The sequence below is a fragment of the Orbicella faveolata genome, unplaced genomic scaffold (assembly GCF_042242905.1).
Source record: "Orbicella faveolata isolate gen_17 unplaced genomic scaffold, um_ofav_v1 contig_46, whole genome shotgun sequence".
In the NCBI taxonomy this organism is placed as follows: Eukaryota; Metazoa; Cnidaria; class Anthozoa; order Scleractinia; family Merulinidae; genus Orbicella; species Orbicella faveolata.
The window spans coordinates 2,645,474-2,668,237 of NW_028301576.1; the positions used below are offsets into that span (position 1 = coordinate 2,645,474).

Genomic DNA, 22,764 nt, shown 5'->3' on the forward strand with positions numbered 1-22,764 from the left:
ACTGGCGAACCTTTCCATCGCACCAAGACTTTATCCCCTTTTCGTTTGACGATCTTGTCGATGCGAAACAGATCGTCGTCTTTCACGTCCACCTTTTGCAAATCTTGCGCGTAAAACGTGCCCTCGACCGCCGTGCCGTCCCATTCTTCCACCTTGTACGTGGTGACCTTCCCAGGACGCACTCGGCGTATCACAAACACCTCTTCGGTCCAACCGGGTAAATACCCTTTCTTGAATTGACGGAACTTCTTGTTCAGTCTCACACGATCCCCGACTTTGAGTTGCGGTTTCTTCAATTTCCCTTTTTTCTTTTTTCCGTAAAGAGTCTCCCACACGTCCTCGTTATTGGCTAAGGTCACTTGATCGGGAGCCATCTTGATACTGCAATGATACGATCGATTGTACCCTCGGACCAGATCTTGTAACACGGGCACAAACGTCATCGTATTCTTCACGGTGAAGTATCGGTACAAACGTTCTTTCAGGGTCCGATTGAACCGTTCCACCACACTGGATTTCGTATCCCCACGCGTCGAAAAATGATGAATGCCTTTCTGCTTCATCAAATCCTGAAACGTCTTGTTGTAGAATTCCTTCCCGTCGTCCGTCTGAAGATTGAGGGGTTTTCTACCTCCTTTCAAGATCTTTGTCATGGCTTCCGTCACCGCTTTACCCGTCTTGCTCTTCAAGGGTTGGACCCAGGCGTGCTTGGAAAACACGTCCACCACCGTCAAGAGATAACGATACCCTCGATTGTACCTCGAAATATTGATCACCTCGATCAGGTCGGCCGTCCACTGCTCGTCGATGCCGAACACCACCACCGGGACCGTGGGAAAACGACGACGTCTGGGTTTGTGCAACGTGTACCCCAAATCCCGTTGCAGGACCTCGCGAGCACGTCGTACCGAGATCTTATTGGCCTGGGCGAATCGCGTCAGACCGCCCAGACTACCGGGTCTGGAAGGATCCCGATACCGTCCCAGTAACGTCCCGGTCGAAAGCGGCTTTTGCTTCTTCTTTTGACCTTTCTTCATAGTCGATAAAGTTTGTACACGCACTGTCTCCACAACTCGAAACGTTGCTCCCGTACCTCGAGATACTTCTTAAATGAATCGGGTTGCCGTTTCAACCACAAGATATAAACGACAAAACGCATCACGTTGGGTTCGACGTCGGTATAGTCAAACACCTCCAAGGGCGAATCGCTGAAATGGTCGGGGATGGGTTCACCCTTACCGTATCGCTCGTAGACACTAGTGCACTTGGAACACAAGGTCGTCCAACACCATCGATCGGCTATGGTCGTACACATTCTCGAGATCAACCAACTCAAAGCATGAGACATAATGATTTGAACCCAATTCTTTATTCACACTTTCTTATATGTACAAAAACGTCGTGCCTGATTGGTTCTTACGAAAAATCGACTCTGATTGGATAACACGAAAAAGAAGGCGAAAAAGACTTAGTCCGAATCTGAAAAGTAATGAGCATAGTCCGTGTTCTTACAATCTTGACCGTACTCATTATCACAGTCTTCCTCATAGGTATCCATGGCATAATATTTACAATTTCTCCAATCACATTTACCGGGTCTCCACTTCAGGGCTTCCTCCTCGTCCCCCTTCACATAGAATGCTTGACGCATACTCTCTCTACACTCACCACACAGGTCATCCTCCTCCGCTTCAAGGGCACGGAAGAAAAACCGATCCTTCCACAGATCACGCTGACGCATGATATCGTAGATCAACTCTTCCAACTTCAGACACGTTTCCTTGTGAGCGCACCTGTTGAAAGTCAGTATCTCCTCCACCCTGGGACTCTTGTCGTTCTCCAACACCCGTCGTGACAGGTCGCGAGCGAACCGCAAGGGTTCAAACAGATCACGGATGACATCGCTCATCATGTACGTGAGGTTATTCGTGGCGATCAAACAGGCACGCTCGGCGTCCAGGGAGGGATCCCGACAATGAACGAATTTGAATTGACCGCTACCACTTCTGTACATCACGCGACACCACTCACCACAGAACAAAAACACTTGTTCGTTCTTCTTCATCATCTCCAAAATCGTACCACCCCAGTCAGGACGACGTCTCATCAAGAGCTCAAAAGACCACAGACTATCGGGTATTTGACCTAACGGTTCGAAGAGATTGTCAAAAATGTACAGGTCCACCTTGGCATCCGGAATGGCATCGAGATCTCTTAAAGTGTGTACCTTCTGATCCACGATCTGCTCCACGAGGTCCCGAATCTGGTTCGAGTTGCTATAGTAAGTCATCTTGAAACCCACCCTCAGACAAACTCGTTAAACTTCTTTCCTTTTCGATCCGCTCGCTTCGTGATCTGCAAGTCCGACAAATGAGGATAGCAACTACGGTCGCACCAGTCAATCAAGTGCCTCTGGAGCCTATAGTACAAAGGAGAGACAAGACGTAACTCCAATTCAATTATCCTCCCGTGTAACGGTCTTTCGCCTTCTTTTTCGATTGTATCCAAAACGTCAGAAGCTCGATTCAACTGTTGTCTAAGATCTTCAAGGATCTCTTCAAAGTCCTTGTCAGTCAAAATCCTACAGGTCATCACCGCGTCAAGAGCAAGTCGAGAATGATTCACTGCGTCCAACGGGCTCCTTTTATACCCGCGCCGTGGATCCACTTTCACTCCGTACTTTCCCGGATCACGCGCCCTTTTTCAGATCCACCAATCGGAACGAAGACCGTCACATGATCCCATCGCGCCACACGTCACTGATTGGTCGTCAAAAACGTCCATAAAGTCGAACCACGCATTCCATCACGAGTCACTTTTCAGCAGAAGTCGTCATGGATTCACACGTCGAACCCGTCAGGAAAAAGAAAAAATCGTCCAAAAAGAAACTGGAACTGCTCTTGCCCCAGAGAGTGGAAGGAGAAGTAGGAGGTAAACAACTACAATCCACTTTAGATAGATGGTTATTCAAAAAACCTCGTGCCAGACTCCGTTTCAACGAACGCGTCCTCTTCAAAGAAATCACCCCGGACTCGGTCAGTTGGACCACCGTCCCTCTCAAAGGCTTCTCGCGACCCTGGAGCGCCTTTTCGATCCAACGTCAAGAATGTAGAAGCCAAATGAAAAGTAACCATCGCAAGCGAAGGCAAAGACCGACCCCCAAGAACGTGCGAAAAACCACCCACATCCTAGAAACCATGCGACGTGAAAACACCTTGTTGGGATACTAACTCGTTCTCTATCTTCACAGACTCAAAGCTACCTGCCATTCAAGGCGGATGCATGACCGTGATCAGAGACTCACCTCCTCGAACCGTGCAAGTCCTGGAAGCCATGGGACTCGACAAATTCAAGAAAGACGACCTCGTAGAAGTATTACCTGAAGTGGATGACCGAGGAGAATTCACCGAAGTCCAAGTGTTGGAGGAATTCGACCCCGATCAGTTCCTGAACCAACTGAAACCCCAAGATCCCACTTGCCCGCGTTGTATGGTACCCATGGAATATGGAAGAGTGAAAACCCCAGACGGTGGTACCTGGTGGGAGTATTACCGATGCCCCTCTTCCAGATTCTACACCAAGTGTTATGTGACCTGTGGCGTCAAAGAGGTGGGCACTTACCTGAGACGCGTCGAAGAACAGACCCACCCCTGCTACAGGAACATCGACCCGGCTCGTTTCCGATGTCTATGCAGCAAATCCCTGGTCTTAGCCACCTCCCACTCCCAGTCCAACCCAGACAGGCTCTATCTCAAGTGTCTCAAGCGTACCTGCAAGTTCTTTCAATGGATCGACGAATACCCACGAGGAGTCGCCGAAGCCATACTGATCAATGGACAGGCCCCAAACTAAGAAAAAGACAGACACAGTTTTTTGTAAAAACACACTCTGATTTTTATTTCACACTATTTACACGTTGGGTAATTTGTCCTCCGCGTCGATCATGGCTCGCATCGTTACTTGATCACAATGGTTGAAAGTACTATAATAATCGTTTATTGATTGATATCCCGAAGAAAAAGAGGGCGCCGGTCAATAGGACAGTGCACACGTCCCACCCTGTAATAAGTGGAATGACCAATAAAAAGTTGTTTTTGTTCTATTTTCAGACTCCATGTCTCGATTTCCTAACCCTCAATGTCTATGGTGCAAGGAAGGATACACTTTCAAACACAGTATCAGAGACTACTTCCTGACACCCTGTTGCGACCAATTCTTTCACGGAACCTGTAAAGCCCTCCACACTGAGCGGTTGAAACCCTCCGAAAGACTCTGCCCTCATTGCAAAGCCGTGAATTTCGGACTGCCTCCCGATGACAATCCCAAAACCAAGTCCTAAAGAGGTAAGCGCTTCGATGGTCTAATGGTTAAGACGTTGAGTTGTGGCCTCAAAGACCCAGGTTCGATTCCTGGTCGGGGCATTAAATTTTTTCTTTTTTCTTTTTAGAGACCCCTGGCCTGTAAAATCCGTTTGGACGAACCCCACCCCGACGAAAAAATCACGCAACAAACCATGTACATTCTCTCGTTAAAGGATCTTTATTAGTGTTACAGGCATGAATAAAAATGTTTTTTCACTCCTCTGATTCTGGTGGTGGTGGTGATTTTTTTACAATTTGTTTGATAAATGCTCGGTACGCCAACTCGTCTCGTCCTCCCAACTGCTCTTCCACGCTTCCCATCCGTCCTCAAATCCATCCGACAACTTCTCCAAACACACAGGGTCTTTAAACGAGATGGACTGGTCATCAAACATCTTCTCAGACAGCATTCTTCTGAACCTCATCACCTCATCCGCCAGCTTCACCACCTCTTTCCTCAGAACGACATCCATAGCGTGAGAAACGGCGCATTTCATTATCTTTCCAAGAATACCGTCATGAACAGCATCCATCACCCTCGCGGCAAGTTCTTCTATCTTCTCCTCTTCAGAAACCTCATCCGCCTTCGTCTTGCTCTCCTCTGAAGACATGTCTTATTATCGTCGATCTCAAAACAACAATACTCACTCCACACTCACGCAAACCCTTTTATTTCTTCCATCCGAACCTCGATATCGTGGATTGGCTATCGCCTTATTTGGACATGCGCGTCACAACCTCGATCTCATATTCTCCTTATTTGGGTATGTGCGAAAAATGGCGGCCATCTTGTTTATGCAAATCGAAAATACTGCCATCTGATTGGTCGAGAGCCAATTTTAATGATATGCACTGCCTTCTGATTGGTTACCGCCCCTATAGACGTCCTTTACTACTAGAAGACGCTAGTAGGGTAGTGTAGTCGGCAAACATGTCGATGTGCGTATGGATATCTAGAGGTAGATCACTGATAAACATCACAAGAACTGGGGAACCCAGTATGGAACTTAACCCTGGGGCACACCCGCTGTAATCAGTCCTAAAAGTCGATATCTGTCCTTTAAATGAAACCAATTGAGTACGTTCGGTTAAGTATGACTGGTCATGAACCAGCTCCTATCTACAATCGTGGGCAAAAGTCTTTGGGACACTTATGTAATTTAATAAATTATCTGTGTTTTACTACTGAAGTTTGAAAAAAGGGCTGCTTTCCTTTTAAAAACGCGTTGCTCTTCCCCCTCCCCACACAATACAATGTTGAAAATCCGAAGAAATTCCAGGTAGTAGTTTTCAACATTGTATGGGGGATGGGGAGCGAGGTTAGGCAGGTGAAGTTGTATTCGCGTCTGGCGTGTGTCCAAAGGTGCAACTTTGTCCCGAGACTTTTGCGATGATTGTAGTTTATAGGCTTCAATGAAGCATTTTAAGCAGAATCACATGATCAACCATATCAAAAGCCTTTTGGTAATCTACAAAAACCATACCATTGACACGCTTTCTATCTACATTAAATAGCAAACTCTCAGCTATATATGCAAGCGCCATTTCTGTACTGTACTGCTTTCTGAATCCAGGCAGGTTCTTATAAATAAGGCCATGAACATCGAGATATTCCAATAAATGATCATGCACGTGGCGTTCAATGATTTTTGTATGGCACTGGAATTACTGAAATGCCCTTTAGTTGTTGACATCATCCACATTACAAGTATGGTATAAAGGGCAGTCAAGCTGGCTCTTTTCCAACTACACGGAAACGATCCTGATGAGAGGGACAGGTTAATGAGCTTCGCTATAGAGGGCGCATGTTCCGTTATGCCATATTACAATGGAAAGATAAACGTAACTGGTTCGAGTTGCCTTATTAACGGAGTAAAATTATACGGGATTATACAGGTTGAGATTTCAGAATGTGGCTGTTGCCCGTGTTAACGGGGTGGCTGGACTGACGGGGTTTTCATCTAAGAAAATGTAAGGGCGTTTCGCTAGGATAAAAAAAGACTGGCCGTAATCACGAGGTGACCATATTAACGAGGTGATTGTGAGGCGGAGTTCCACTGAAGTCTTCACCTGTCAAATAGCCTGAAATGTCAGTCATCTCCCGCCCTTGGCTGAGGACGGGAGATGAAAGTATAGCTTTTGGAAAAGTGCTGGAAAGCCAGCAGGCCCCTTAACCGGAAAAATCTGGCAATTCCAGAAGGAAAATCAAATAAGACAGTGACCAATTCTGAGTAAGAAATTTTCGAAATTTAGGTTAACTTTGGAAAGTTGTCCTCTTTTCCGGAAATTCTGGAAAATTCTGTTCTATTCAACTGAAAATTCCGGAATATCAAACCGGAATTTTTGGTAGAGCGGAAAGCGTTCCGGACCACTGCCATTTTGTTGAGTAATTCCAGGGGACGGGTGCCAACTAAATACAAAGGTCTTTTCGCGAGAGACCGTAAATAGCACGCGAGGACAAAATAATCACGTGAAATCCTGGGGGCGAGAGTTCGCGAGGCCATTTTTCCCTCGTAGTCTAGATTAGGACCATGCGGAAAAAGTAGATTTTACGGCAAGGGCTATTGGAATCAACAAAGAAAACTGAAGGTAGCCACGCATTTTTCCGCGATAATTAGCCTTGAATCGCGAAAAAACTGACGTCAGCATTTTTTTGAAAAAAAAGGAAAAGATATTCCTCTCAGATTTCCTTAGAATTTACATGTATACAGAAAAGCAAACCTTCAAACTACATGATAAATGGTACATAAAAACCACGTTTGGAAGGTTAATAGTAAAATTATCGTCGGAACAGCGCTCTTAGCGTCCCTGACAGCTGTCCCTGGTTTAGCCAAAATACAGTCAAAATAGCTTTTCGTCATAGCCAAAAACTAATCACTTGTCTAGTACTGTTACCAACCATTTCGTGACATAAAATGTTGGAGTAATTAACCATGCGTTTTTAAAAGTTAAATGAGTTGTATTCATCTTTATGGAAAACTTTTTCGGTACCCGTTATATTATTTTCCTGTCACTTCCCCAGTAAGTCTAACATGTTGTTAACCTGTTTTACCCGCGGGCGCATTACCTCCTCTGCAAGTACATGTTTACGGTTGGATTTCAGTATAGTTTTCTACGGAAAATAGCTAGTTTTTCAGATGGAAGCCGTTAAAAGTTTGTGGTTAGCAATATGCCGCTATTCTGGTATTCCTGGTTTTAGCGCATCCTCATTAACTTGATTTGGTTACAGTAGGTTGATTCAACCCTAGCGCGTGCGTGGCGTGTAAACAATGCCTTGCGTGATGCGCAAAACGTGAGCGCACTAACAATAATAGGCACCGTCAATAAAAGCAAAGCTGATTTTTTTCGCAAACGTTTTTCTCGAGCGTGAACAGAGGAGAAATTGAGCTTAACCTTATTTACATACTAATAATCTTATCCTCTTCACAAATATAACATGATTTAGCTCCCAAGTTGTTGTCGCTTTGCTATAAAAGAATTGGTTCAGGCTTTTAACGGTGCATATATCGAGTTAACGGTGCACTCGAAAAGCCCCATAATTGCTTGGAAAATCGTGAAAACATAAATATACAAGGACGGTGAATTTTTGGTGCAAATTTTCTGTGCATCAAAATATTTGTACAAATCTAACATCGTTCTTCGCACATCAGTCGAAATGAGAATTTTAAAGTATTAACTTCTTTAGAAACAGCTGAAAGGAAGTCGAAACGAAATTGGCGTCTTCCACTTTGGAGATGTTGTCTGTCCGCGTTGACTATTGAGAGGAGCTGGACGGAAGTCATTGATACTGAACAAATAAACAAATTCTTAGAACGTCAAATACAATATATATATAACCACAAAATTATAAAAAGAATTGAGTAGAATAGGTCTGGTAAAACATGGACAAATGTTACAGGACTGAACTTTATTGTTTTTATATTTCATGCTCTGCCAGCATGTTTTAGTTACGTCAGTAGTGTGACGTTTGTTTCTTGAGTTCAGACAGTTCAGTCAATTGTTATTCAACAGCATAGCATATCGACATATTGTTTACACGAAGATATTAAGTTCAGAATTAATGCAATCTTACTGTTCTCCCGTCTTGGACGTTCAATCAACTTCCCGATAATGCTGTTTGTTTTTTTGTTTTTATCAGCAACGCAGTTTAGAGAGTCAGATACTTTTTTTTACCACAGATATCACCTCTTGGATATGTAGTGTAAAGTTCTCATGCGGAAAATTCAATTTGAAGCGTGATGTTTGTCTTTTTGTCTCAGACAACTGAAAAGCGAAACGGAAAAATATTTAACTAATTACTATTAAAGGCCAGAGCATTTTGACATATTGTTTACATTTAATTCTCCTAGTTAATTACGTAAAATGAGTTTCATCTTATAGTTTGCATTGAATGTTCCTCTTTAGCTCTGAGACCAATCACTAAGAAGCTTCTTCTTTACAAGGTAGGCTTAATGACTTTCTAAACTTTTTTGCTGGTTCTTTTTATTACACTGTAATAGTCAAACAATTTGGCCCATGGTTGCTGTTAAGAATATCGTATTAAATTCAAAGTAGAAACCGAGAGAAAGTTTTGCATTCACTTTTGAGTTAATTCGTTTCCACTATTTCTTTTTTCTTTGAATACTGTTAAAGCAGACATGTACAGTGGCAATATACCACTGAAAATAAAGTATTATGAATTAAAAGCGGCCCATGTTAAAAATATTACAGTTAGTAGGACGCGTCTCTTCTGCGTTACAGTTACTTTACTGTTTTGGTGAAAGCTTTAAGTTTACGTCTCGCTTAACTGTCCAATATCTGAAAACACAACAGAATTCGAATGGCAAGTCTACTGTGATCTGTTGGTAAGGGCAAATATTTTATGCAGTTCTCTACAAAAATAGAGAAACAGCTGAACCTCTCGATTAATTGAACTCTTCAAAGCTGCTACAAAATTGAGCATGCTATTGCGGGCGTTCCAATAATTAGAAATTCAAAACTTTAAAGTTTTAAATACAGGTTTACATCAAATTCGCCTAGGCTGTAGCCCTAAATATTATACAGAAATCTTTCGCAACATTTTCCTTTACCGCCGAAAACAAGAAACTTATAGCTATGATCCCGTAAATGATGAGAACAATTATAGGCCAAAGAAACGACGACAAAGGTGGGCTTAAACTATTGTGTAAATTCCGGGTTGCAGCATTTAGAAAATTATTGAGTCTGTAACTTTCAGTTGAAAGGGCCTTTTAAATAAAGACAAACATTCAGGAAGATTAAGCGGAGAAAAAACCTGGGTAAAGTTCGATGTTAAAATCAAGCGTCATATAGTCTGAGGCTGCCGAAATGAGAAAATTTAACGAGTCGAGTATTATTGGAAATAAAGTAAGCTACATTCAATGATCCACAGTTAGTTACGTAAAAAGACCTGCCTGTATTTTTTTTTCTTGACACATATTATACAAGATTCGTTGTCGAGCTCTAATGTTGAACCATAAAGTACAGTCACGAACACGCATCAATTCAAAATGAAACATTAAGCCCTGCGCTTAGCTCAGAGACCTAAGACAAAATTAATTCCCTTTAACCTTTAATCTCTCAACTGTTGCAAGAGTTTTGAACGTTTCGGTTTTTGGACATAGCGCGAAATTTAAAACAAATTATTCATTCGAATTATTTAAAAGAACGGAAGGTTTCTACATTTGAATATTCTCAGGTTAGATCAAGAAAAATACTGAACTGAACTCGTAATAGCCGGGTTACTTCTTGAGGTTATGCAATTGGGTAGCAGTATTTTAGAGTAGAGTTGCATTGTCCTCACCTGCTTAAACTTAAGATGCGTCAATTTTTAGTCAACAATTATTTAACTTTCCACTATTCAATATCACATAAGTGGAGGCAAAATTGTCAATTTTTTATGCTCAACCAAATGATGTCTTTGCAGGGTGACTGTTTTCCATTGCTGAGCTGCTTGTAAGACCCACTCACCAGGAACTGAAGTTTCCTATTGGCAAGGTAGGTTAAAGACACACACTGAATTTTTACTGATAATTGTTATTGTAGGTCTATCCTGTTTAGTGGCGAAAAAAACATCAAGAAAAAATAGAAATGCCCAATACTATAATGAGAGCTTTTCAAAATCATTATATTTAAGTGCAAAGTCAGCCAAGAAAATATTGTAAACAATTCTCGGTGAATACATGTCACTTCTATATTTTAAAGCAAATTTAGTTTTAACTAGACCACAGTTTTATTTTGGGTCCAAAAGACAGTCTTCGAGGCAGTAGACTCAAGATTTTCCGAAAGGTAGACAGTTCCCGGATAACAGTAAAAAGCTTTTATTCAGGGCCCCCACAATATAATAGTCGACACTGAACAGAGAGTTAGTAATTCGCCAAGGTGAAATTAGAGCCTTTGATATCCCTGAATAACTTTAAATTTCTAAGGCAGCTGAAAGGAAGTCTTAAATGAAGAGAAATTTTTGAATATTTTGCTTTTTTTTTGGATCAAATAATCCATCGGCAGAATAGTTACGCCCCGGAATCAGTTTTGTACGAGCAAAGTAAACCGGTCTACATTTGGCCAAAGCTTCCCGGCGGTCCGTCAGCAAACGTTCTTACAGTTCAGTCAGAAATAAAGAAAATAATGTTAATAATAAAGAAGAATTTAATTTAATGAGGAGGAGTATTCAAAGAGTAAAAGTATGCTTCATTCTTGGCTAATATTGTTTTAAGAGCCGAAACGAACGATTTTTTGAAGACGAAAAGCATCAAGAAGATCAAGCAGCGACGAATGTTGGTGGGCGTAGCTTAATAAGTCTTAACTTCAGGCGTGATATTTTAGATGTCAGTAAAAAAGGGAATTCGGTGAGGTGCAGAATTATTGACAAGAGACGTGTGCTACCTTAACAGCGAATATTTAGACCGAACCTTAGCGCAATTTCCGAAAAAGGCTGTTGCTTTCTTTAACACAAATGAATGAGAACTTCAGATGGTCATCACCATAACAAATGACAGGGGCACCCATCGACCGTTTTCTATCAAATGTTTTTAACGCTGTTTTAGGCTATCTGGAGTACTTTTAAGGCTCTTTAGGTTAATTTTAGGTTGCGCCAAAAAAGTTTTATCTGTTCGGTTATTCTAGGGGAACTTGAGTATTCTCGAATTTATTACGGCTTTTTTGTCCATTCCCCGAAAACCTTAGGTCTTATCACCTTTCCGAAAATGATAGCTGACCTTTTTTCGGTACCCAAAACGACATTTTTAACAATCCGAAAACAACAGCCATTGAATTTCTCATATCACGAAAGTTCGAGGCGACAATTCCCTTCAGAAAAGCAGAGGGGATTAAAGGCCTTCCGAACAGATAATTTACCGAAACGATCCGTTGGGTGCCCTTGAAATGATATCATTCGCGAAGCAACACAACAAATGCTTTGCCAAGAAGTTTCTCATTACAAATCTGTAGAACGTTAAGTTTAAGTACTGTTTTAACACCAACAGAGAAACGTTTTGTGCGGGAAATGTTTTCAGTCTGTGATTGTTACATTCGCTCATTGCATGTTTTTTCTTTGAACGTTTTTATGGAGTTTCTATAGAAATTCTTTTGTTTTCAGATCAAGAAGCAAAATAAAAATGGTATTTAACTTATCTAGATGCCATCATATTATTTTCTCGTTACTTTTTGGTGCAATGCACGTTTTATAGACAGTCCAAGATGGAAATTCACGAACACTATTTAAGTCAGTAGTTATTTAGCGTCATAGAATTTTAACACTTAGTTTTCAATTGCATTTGTCATTTTTCCATTAGGCCAATATTATATCTCTCTTTGAAGTTTGACTGATTTTCATTTACACTGAGTCTATTTACCAGGATCTAAAGTTTCCTATCAAGGTGGGTTGAAGTCTATGCCAAATGGATGATAATGTCCACTGTCACTTAAAACAGATTAATATCATGGAAAGTGAATTTCTTTTTTGTGTGCAGCTAATTGAATATAGAGACATTATGGTGATGTAGTAGATCTGAACGCCATACAACGCGTTTTACCTCCCCCTTGCACTAAAATTGTTGTAAAATATTGAGGCGCTTACATGCAACAATAGTGACGTGTTCTCAACAATGTTATAAATTTATGTCGGATCAGCAGAAAGGAACGTTTTTCCTCGAGAAATCATTTCTAACTTAACTTATTTAGGTTCTTTACCCGCCTTGTGCTATTCACAAATAGATGACAAGACATCCCGAAAAAAGCAATTTGTATTGAATGGAAAATTAAAACGTAACACAAAAAACTTGCTCATTATTAGCCGCCAGTATTTGCTTGTATCCATATCAGTCTATCTTTTTATAGAGGTGCATTACTTTTGTAAGATAGATTTTCGCTCTAACTATTAAACTCGTCTTTCTCTTTACAGCAAAAAATTATCAAGTCTTTTAACACAAAGACTCACCAGAGAGAATATCTGGTTTACAACTGGGTAAGTTGAAGGCGTTTCAACTTATTTTCACTTATCTTTCCAATATTTGTTCTGGTAACTGTTTTCGTAGATGTTTGAAAAGAACTTGAATTGTTTTCTGCAGGGCTTTATAATCTTTGTTTTTCCAATGCTATAACAATCACTCTTTGAGAAAGCTTGAAAATAAATAAATAGAATATATCTAGTGGACACGTTATCAACATTATTTTACCGATTCTACGCCATTTAGGACGGTCACTTCTCGCGTATTTGCTTTCTATTTTATATCAATTATCTTATTATATCATTTTCTTTACAGTGTGTATTTATTCTCCAACGAGAAATTCAAGGGGAGAGCCTCGACTAAGGTAAGTTTGAGAGTTGTTTCAACTGTTCTTTTGATACAAGTGCGGAGAAAGACATGATTGACCATCACAGTTATAGCCTAGAAAAAATTCAGATTCAGCCTTGAACGGGGTTCCGGTGCAGTGCTCTACCAAATGAACCATCAAGCCAACTGGGAGCTGTTCACTTTTTGATACTCAACCTAAAATATATTGTTGTTATGCTTTGCCGTTGAGTTTTCCCAATGTTACGGATGTTCTCTCTTCCAGAATGTTTCATAATTAAGTCCATTTGAACATTATAATACCAAGAAAAGCGTTACTTAGTTCTTTGTGCGCGATTAGACGTATCTACACGTTGTGGGGTGTGAATGGTTTAAATTCTTAGTTCCATTTAAACACCATTATATCATCAATGTTACAAATTTATCTTCGGTCACAACGGGAGCATTTTAGCCTGAAAAAGATAAACAACAGCACCGTTATTTTTGATTCAGATTCTGATTCGATTGAAGAGGCTATCCAATAAACCATTTAAAACAAGAAATAGCACCAGTGATGGCATCAACGTCGATCGGGCGAAAAGATGGCTCCTAAGGCGAGAAGTTAAACGACGTTTGCGGAGAAAAGGAAAGACAGAATAGAGTGCTATACCGCTTTATCTGGTTTACAATAGCAAAGATTTCTTTCAACTACACCTGACAATCTTCTATTGTCAGTAAATTTTGTAACCTGTTAAAGTTAAAGTAAGCTTTCTTTTTGATTTAAAGAAATAGCAAACTTGATTTAATCTTTATACAGCTTTTATATTTTTGTGGAGTGAAATCTTGTAAATATATAAGAACCAAATTTCCTTTCTTTAAGACCCCGAAATTTAAGCATACGCTTTCGGTATTTAGGGCGTACATCAAATTATTGAAAACAAACATATCAACAAACATATTAAAAACTACAACAGACCTAATTATTGAAAGTAGCATATTAAAAACTGGTTTTCAACACCTCGAAAGCCTAGGAATTACAGCACACGCTCTCGAAAATAAAATCTGTACATTTATGCAAGCTTTTCTTCCCTAATAATTGCTTGTCTTACACAAGCAGAAAAAGAACCTGGCAATAATAATTCATTTCTTTCCACAGGCAGACGAGTAATTACTTCTAACAGTAATACGAAAAGGACAGAGCTTTGAGATGCTGTCTTTATCTGACTGCATACCCTGGATGACTGTAGGATTAGCCGAGAGTGTCGCTATAGTAACAATCAACCTCTGTACGATAATTGTTTTTATAAGAAACCGTAATCTCCGCAAGCGTAGCATGTACCTGGTGATAAATTTGGCAGTTATAGATATGTTGGTTGGAGGAGTTGCTGTGTATGTTCTGTTCTATATACCTGGGATAACGTGTAATCTGTGGAACATGCATTCATATGAAGTTGGAACAGAATATTTTATAATTGTACTAAGCACGTTATTCGTCTTTGGTTCGTTAACAAATATTGCCATCATCGCTTTAGAACGGGTGCACGCGACTTTTTTCCCTTTTAGGCATCGTGTGCCAAAAAAGTGGGTATATCGATTAATAATTGCCGCTGTTTGGGTTTCATCTGGGTTGGTAACAATAGCTTTTATACTTCTCGTACAGTTTGATGAATTATATTACGGTCTTTACTTTTTTACATTTATTTCAATTTGCCTTTTGATCATTTGTGTTTCTTACACGTCCATTGTTATTAAAGTCCGTTGTGGAGGGCGGCCCCAACACCATGGTGCAACCAGTAGAGAAAGAAAACTGACCATGACATTGTTCATTGTGACTTTTGTGTCTCTTCTGTTGTGCCTGCCATTCGTTATATTCCGTTATGTCGTTTTTATCACTAAATTTAAAATATATCAGTCTCTGTCCTTTTCAGTGGGTTTTCATTTAAGTTTTGCATTGTTGGTTTTATTTTATGCAAACTCTCTTGTAAATCCTATATTATACACTATCCGTTTGCCAGAATACAGATCAGCTTTACTTGCTCTCTTTCGCACACGACCTCAGCAACAAAGACAAGTTGCAGTTCCTCTTGGTGACATGTAATGCAGATACTATAAAAAGCTATTCCAGTCTCTGTGCCCAGCTTTGTTGTTTTTAAACATTACATTAACCCCACATTTTATAGATGAACGAGCACGATGAAAAAAACAAAAGAATTATCGTCGTGAGAAAGTCTAACCTACAGCAGATGAACATACAATGGAATTCCGATTTTTCGAACCTCCAATGGAAACAAAAATTAGAGCGAAAAATCGTACTGTTGGAGAAATGGGAGGTAAAGGTAGAGTGTTCGGGTGAGGAGTGGGAAACGAATTTGGTTTCAGTTATCGGGAGGTTTCAGAAAATGGGGGTTCGAGAAATCACGATTTCATTGCAGTTTAAAGGAAAATAAACAAGACGCTGTGCTCCAGGAACAAAAGTATATCTGGTGTTTTATTGCCTATATCTTAAGTTTCAGAGTAGGTGACTAAAATTGATGTTAAGTTAATTGACGATTTAATTTATAGTCATGTTATACCATCTTGAGTGCGATTATGGTATTGCGATTTTCTAGCACTCAACGTGTCAGTTAGTTAATAGTCTACATGACTCGGTAGAGATCGATTTGGTTCAATTAGTTAGTAAATCTACCAGGCGATGAATCTTGTATAATTGAGTCTGAAGATGGTATAGAATAATACCGAAATGTAATATCGCTAATTTTCCTTGCATGTGCTACCTATATATAATTAGTCACAATGCCGTTACTCGGATTAACCTTTAACCTTTATGTAAATAACAAGCTCCTGCATATTAGAACGTGAACAGGCGCTTTATTTCAAGGGAGTTCCCGTTCGGAAACAGAACACTCCAAACTTGTCCCGAGACCGCCTTTTAAAGTTTCGGAAGGGCGGGAAAAGCCATGGAGAAAAAAAATAGTGAAATGCAAACAAACAAACAAACAAACAATAAATTAAAACAAATTCAATTTCCTCAAAGAATTTTGAGCAGAAATCTTTTGGAGGGTTGACGTCGCCGAAATTTTCTCGATCGAAAGCAGGAGCCATAATCGGGGACGGAGACCGTAAGCGCGCGCCATTTCTAGTATTGGGGTTGTCCCCATGATATGGGACAATAATTCTATTTTTAGAACAAATTGCGCCATCGCCTGCGGCACACGCGCGTACATGCTGCGAGGATTTTTGCGGATGTCGCGCGGGGGAAATGGCGTCCGAAATTCCCGAAATTTTTCATGTTTTTGGCCCACAACTCAACGCGTTTACGTCTGTTGGAATTTTGCTTAAGTATTTTCGTCGTAAGCTGCTCCAGTTTGAGTCAAGTAAGACTGTCGAATTTAGGTATGTTCCGCTGTAAGCTTACATATATCGCTGACCAAGTTGTGTTCCGACGGATGCTTCTTTTACATGAGCTGTACATTACTCCACTTTAAATTTCACATATGCTGAAGATTAACAGCTTTTCCATTACACAGCAAAAAACTAGCTGGATATATTTAGATATAGCAGAGCTTCAGGACTTCATAGTTTCCTAGCTCCTCTTGCTACACGCTTGCGAGGAATTTGTCAGTCTATCGCGACCGAAAAGTAAAACAAAATAATTGCTAGTTTGAGTTTCGCTTGAATTGTAAGCAACGCTTGATGTTTCATCAAGGCCCAATAACTTTACGTCCGTAGATACTGCTCAGTTTTATTCGTGTAAAGATCCAGTAAATTCTCTGTTGTCGATGAATGAGAGCGCCCGCCGATGCGTGTTTTGTACAGTCAGTAAACATGACAAATTGTACTTCCACCGCACTTTCGTGTGAAAGCGTACATCGAACTCAAACAATAACTCTATACTTTTTAAATATGTTTAAGATTGATAAATGTTTGAGAACATATTAAAAGCTAAACTGAAAATATGTGAATAAAGCAGAAATAATCAGCAAAGTTACGATGACGCTTTCTTTAATCAACTTGGAATAACGATTTCGATTTTGTTGATCGAGTTATCAAAACACTCCTTGTCTATTTTTGTTTTCGCAGTGTAAAACTTCACTATGCTTATGTTGAAGAAAGACACATGATGTTAGTAGCCTTTTTTGCGTTCGTGAAATTTGTTACAGCAGCTCAGCACAAAAGATAACGAAAGAAATCTTTGTCAAGATTTGTTGACAATTGAAAACACCGACTCGGACTTGAAAGTGCACGAACTGCACTATGCAAATGAGCTAATTGTACGCGTCAGACTTTCCTTTCAAAAACTTTTGCAAACTCACCAAACAAGCAGAAACAATAAGAAACCGTCAAAACAGGTTTTGGTTATGATGAACCATTGTCTGAGAAACTCACAAATTAACTCGATACCAGAGTAGAGAGTTTTCTTGGTATATTCTTAAGTCAGAACAAACGCAAAAACATACGCGTAAGCTTACAACTAGCGTGAGCAGATCTTATTATTCATTCCCAGCGCGAGATTGAAGTCTTGTTTTCGACCCTGAAAAACCCACCTTTTCCGTTAGCTCAGAGCATAAAACTGCATATAAGCGCCCTGGTTGGTATTCCCTGCCTTATTCCCTGCCATCGCTGTGAAAAATACGCAAGAGAATCTCTCAACTCTCACCATTTGATCACGCAACGTGACAACATCCACGCGAGAACCCCCGACATGTGCGTGAATCCGCGCGGATATATGACGTCAGGATGGCGCAATTTGTTCTAAAAATAGAAAAATTGTCCCATATCATAGGTACGCGCGAATCCCGAGACTTACGGTCTCCGTCCCCGATTATGGCTCCTGTCGAAAGTTATTCTTACCGAATTACTTCATTTGGTTTATATTATCAAGGGACCAATGACATAGCAGAACGTACCGGCCAACACAAGGTATTTGTCTGTCCTTCCACTTTCGAAGGGAAAAGGGTCCTAGGTTGAATGATGTTATAATACATTTTAAATGTACAATATGAAAATTTGATAGATGTTTAAAAGCATACTTAGTGCTGTATAACATATTAGATTATGATAAAGATAAATAAAAGTATCAATGAAGCTACGAATTGACTTTCTCTTTTGACTTTCTTTTTTTTTTTTTACAACAACTGCAATTCAGACACGCACCTTAACCCTACAGTCATCTGCTTTAGTGACTCAAACCTCTTAACACTATTATAGATGGCATATGAATCCACCGGAAGTTGATAACGCATAATCAACAAAATACTTCACAACGGTTTCATGTCCTATTGTGAATAATCGATGTACGGGTGAAGTTGGGAGGGCAAGAAAGAAGCTTAAGGAAATGCCGGAAAATTCCAGTTATAAGACCTCCTCCGATGGTTTACATGCATGTTGTGCGTTTGTATTTCATAACAAAAAAAAACTCGATTTCTCTGAAGATCTTTCGCAGCTACCCTGCGAGCAGAGTCGTTTCGGATCTTATTCGGAAACTATTCGCATTCGATCTAACGGCGCTGAGTCGCGTTAAACCGACTACGCTTTCGTCTTCAGGCAAGTAGAAAAATTTGTAGGGCGAGGCGACGAGAAGTTTACAAGGTAGAGTGGCTCAAACATCGAGAATGAGGAAATCCATCGGGGCAATGCAGCTCATGTAGTGGAGGTTTGCCAGTTCTTGTACCTTATATAGTATGTGTCGTAGCGGTCAACCAATAAACCAGACGAGAGATATGTTTAGTACATCATGTTATGAAGACTCGAAGACTAGAACAATTTAATAAAAACTTAGCTAGTGAGCAGCACTCTGCGAACTGTAGTTGTATAACTTCTTTATTTCTCCTACGCGTTTCGTGTGACTAACGTACACTTCGTCAGGGAGTTTAACAACACAACACGAAGCGCCTGTATATATACCTAACTCGTACAAGAGTTTACATTTCGTAAGAACACACCTACGAATATACAGATAGGAATGACATACTCCGCGGTAATGCGTCGAGGAAACAGGCTGTAAATTTCGGCAAGGTGTGACATATTTTGTGAGTGATATAATTTTGGGGCCCACAGTTTTAGTATTTTTTTTTCTTTTCTTTTCTGAATTTCTAGCTAAGCGACCGGGCCATCGTGCCAAAGTCGCCTCCAACCGCCTCAAGAAATGCCCCCTTGCCTCTCAACAGTTGGAGGCGACTTTGTCACGAAATTCAAATCCTGTGGCCAAGAGAATCGGTTACGGATCGAGACGGAGCAAAAATGGAAAGCAAGAGCTGGAAAAGCAGCGACCCGCGCGTGATTAAGATAAACTTTGGAACTTTGGGAGAAAGCGAATGAGAAGAAGAGTTATCGACGGCTGCCATGAGGTAATTTTGAGTAGATTGGAACATTTTTTGTGGAATTTAGAGAGCTTTGAACGCGGGCCGTCTGGCCAGTAGGTCGCACGCCTAAGTTTCGTTTCTCTTTAGGGGAAGCAAACCGCCGAAAAGTGAAACTCGCCTAAATGGCTCTAAGCCACCTCCTGGAACCCAGACACATCAAAATAACGCAAAGCAAACATAAGGTTAGCCATTTTATTCCAATTAACCTTAAAAATAATTGAACGCTCGGTTTCGAGCTTACTGGCCGAAAATATAGCCCCACTTAATTTCAACACTGAAAAAGTAGCCCAGGCCGGCTTACGCGCAGCTTGATTTTGACCAACTTAAGCTTGATTTCCAAGAACTTGGACGATATTTCCCAGTCCCAGGGACTCTAAACTAAATCGTGATGACCTTGGTTTTTAGTTAAATCGACAGGGAAAAAATCATTTAACCCTCGGTTTCAAGCTTGCCGGGCGAAATATAGCCCACTTCATTTTAACATTAAAAAAGTAGCGCGCTGAAGGTGATGTGGAAATATGACTTATAAGAGGTTGGCTCGCTTCCGATGCTGAAAGAAATCTGGAATGACATCCATATCAAATGTTACTCGGGCCAAGTAATAGCTGTAGATGACTTCTGCTCGATTTACAAAGCCACCATTTTCGGTGCGGAACAGCTGATTTTAGGAGTCGAAGCTTCGCGGTTCGTCGAATCTCTAGTCATCTCTACGGTTAAAAGATAAATTATTTCCGTTTCTGACATCCTCATCTTCATCCGGAATTGAACTTACCTTCGGCACTTTCCTTCTTAGATATCTCGACTTGTGTATGAAGTGTATCAGTGTATCGCTGGCCAACAAAATGGTTGTTGAGAGATATTGTGTTTTCGTTCGACGATAAGAGAGCTGAGAGGTAAAACCTACGAAGAAAAGGGTTGAATAATTCGAAATCAAAGCAATGTTTTGTCCTTGAAAACTTGTGTAAAGCTTGATTAATCGAGTTTACGCCGCTGCATTTTCTTATCGACTCTTATGAATCAAAAGGAATCATAAACAGCTTGCTAATTTGCTAATTAGCGATGACTCTTTCAAAATAACAAAAACAATTTGCAATAAATGGAATTAAAAAACTAGAAGCTTAATGGGAGAAGTAGGGTATGTTTTGTTTCAATGTAAGTGGTAAAAAATAATTGTATTGGTCCCCTATACCAGGTCACACTTTCAGCAAATTCTTCTTTAACTCACAAATCCAAAATTAACTATGTACTGTGTGGATCCATTTTGTAGTCAATGTGATAACCCCGATTTTGGCCTTGCTCAACTTCCTTGAATGTGACTTTGCCTCAGACATTGCCACTGGCAATATCAATGTTCAAACTGATGATATGAGTCAGAGATTTCTTCACCTTGTGCTTATGTGTTGGATGTAACTTGTATTTTCTCCTAGTGTCCATTCCTTGGTTCTCAGTACGTGAGGCCATGTAAAAGGGAAATCGGGCTCAATGGAAAGAAGGCTTGGTTGAGTTACATGAGATGAATGTTTTGGACAAATAATATACCTCATGCTATTTATAGTGGTTGCAACTAAAATTGCAGATGGGAGATGTGAAAAAAAAACTGACTTACATTTACTTGAAAATAATATTTCAATTCCAAAGTATGCTATTTAAACCTAATATTTGCAAAGTGCTGACAAGGACCAAAAAAAAACACATTCTGGAAACCGCGGCCAACATTAATAAATTAGTAAACTGGAATATTGTGAATGATAGGCACGGTCAATTAGCAATGAATGAATAGCTCATGGTCCTGACATGTCTTCATTGCATGTCCTCATATCACACCTCTGCTGAAGTTTAAGGTTGATTGTCTTCTGTCTTGGTCTATTCCATTCTAAATTTAAGGTCCTAAACAGTAGCATGCTGTAGCTTTCCTTGTTTAATCATTACAGTGTAAGTGGATAAATTTAGTTCTTAGGAAATATAGCAAAGTTGATTCCAAGCCCATAGTCTTTTTAAATACCGGTTGGTAATTCAGCATTTGCTTCAAACACATTGGCTGGTTCTGCGCCAGTAAGGTTGACAATCATGTGTAAATATACACATGAAACACTTATTATTCATTAATGTATAGTCTCCCACCACTACCAACATTCAAAGGAAAACAAGCATAAAGAAGTGGGAGATCAAAAATAATCAGCCATAGATGACTGAACAATAACATCTAAGAGTAGTAAATTCTGTTTGAGATAACAATTCAAGACAGGCAGTGATCATGATAGTGAAAATTTCACTGTAAATGACATATCTTTAATGGACTAGTATCCAAAGCAGGATCCAAAACTTTTGAACATCGGCCAAACAAACGGATGACCTGCGCTACAAAAAAAAAAAATAACAAGAAAACATTAAAATATAGGGAACAAGCCGAGCTACAAAATTATACTCTTAAAACAACGGTAAAAATCACACAATCACTCTCGCGAAACACCGCGAAAATCTGACAAATCAAGGAAAATGCCCCAAACTTCAAGTCCGATTTTGACCCTTAAAACGGCGGGGCCCGACTGGGCCCGCCGAGCTTTTCTTAAAGTTCAACTCTCGAACTAAAGTTTCACGCAAAAATAATCCACAATACTGATTCCTGTTACCCTGCAAACGACCAAAAGAATATCCATGTCAAGCGCGTGTGGTAAACCAACGTTTTACACATAGCATGATTTCCACTGACTAATTCTGATGCAAAAATTGCTTACCTGCACTTGAGACTTGGCAAATAACTGGTCTAGTTATTACACTAGCAGCTCCTAGAAAAGGTTCGTTTGATTCTCATGATGAGTGCGGAAATCGGTCGAGAAACGACAACTTACTCTCCATTCGTAACGTAAAATGTGTCCTCCATCGCTCCGGCCGAGACGACAAATGATTGGTCGAATACTGTCACGTGGACCATGTCCAGCACCGCCTGACATGACCGGTGACTATATCAGATTATGCCATAATATTGCATAATCTCACAAAAATAAATTTCGAATTACCGTGTTTTCTCGATCAAACGCCGCCGGCGCAGTTGTCCGTTTCGTAAACGGTCGATGCCATTTTCGCAACACTTAAAATTGTTTTTAAACTATCAATGAATTTTTCTCTACTAAATTAAAGAAAAAAGGAAATTTGTAAGTAACCACCCAGTGTCAAACCCGGAACCCCCGTTTCCTAACATCCCTCTTATACTACTACACTATCAGGTTGATCCGCCAAATGTCTGTAAAATTAATTGTAAAACGTCACTCTCTT

At 40.2% G+C, this 22,764-nt stretch overlaps 3 protein-coding genes across 3 annotated transcripts in view; 1 reads left to right on the forward strand and 2 right to left on the reverse strand.

Annotated features, from left to right (window-relative positions):
- LOC149097955 (UBX domain-containing protein 8-like) overlaps window positions 1-22,764 on the reverse strand; it is a 78,280-nt gene that overhangs the window by 42,785 nt on the left and 12,731 nt on the right. The gene's annotated exons all lie outside the window — the stretch shown is intronic.
- Window positions 1,009-2,290, reverse strand: LOC149097961 (uncharacterized). The gene has a single exon (XM_089277313.1). The coding sequence runs from the start codon at window positions 2,288-2,290 to the stop codon at window positions 1,469-1,471; it is 822 nt and encodes a 273-aa protein (XP_089133439.1). The 3' UTR covers window positions 1,009-1,468.
- LOC149097962 (uncharacterized) lies at window positions 12,704-17,113 on the forward strand. The gene is made up of 3 exons (XM_089277437.1): window positions 12,704-12,822; window positions 13,121-13,169; window positions 14,286-17,113. Exon 3 carries the CDS (start codon window positions 14,337-14,339, stop codon window positions 15,225-15,227), a length of 891 nt encoding a protein of 296 aa, XP_089133563.1. The 5' UTR covers window positions 12,704-12,822; window positions 13,121-13,169; window positions 14,286-14,336; the 3' UTR covers window positions 15,228-17,113.

Bases quoted from the DNA above. Each gene is read 5' to 3' on its own strand.
- LOC149097961 (XM_089277313.1), bottom strand. From the start codon at position 2,290: ATGACTTACTATAGCAACTCGAACCAGATTCGGGACCTCGTGGAGCAG.
- LOC149097962 (XM_089277437.1), top strand. From the start codon at position 14,337: ATGCTGTCTTTATCTGACTGCATACCCTGGATGACTGTAGGATTAGCC.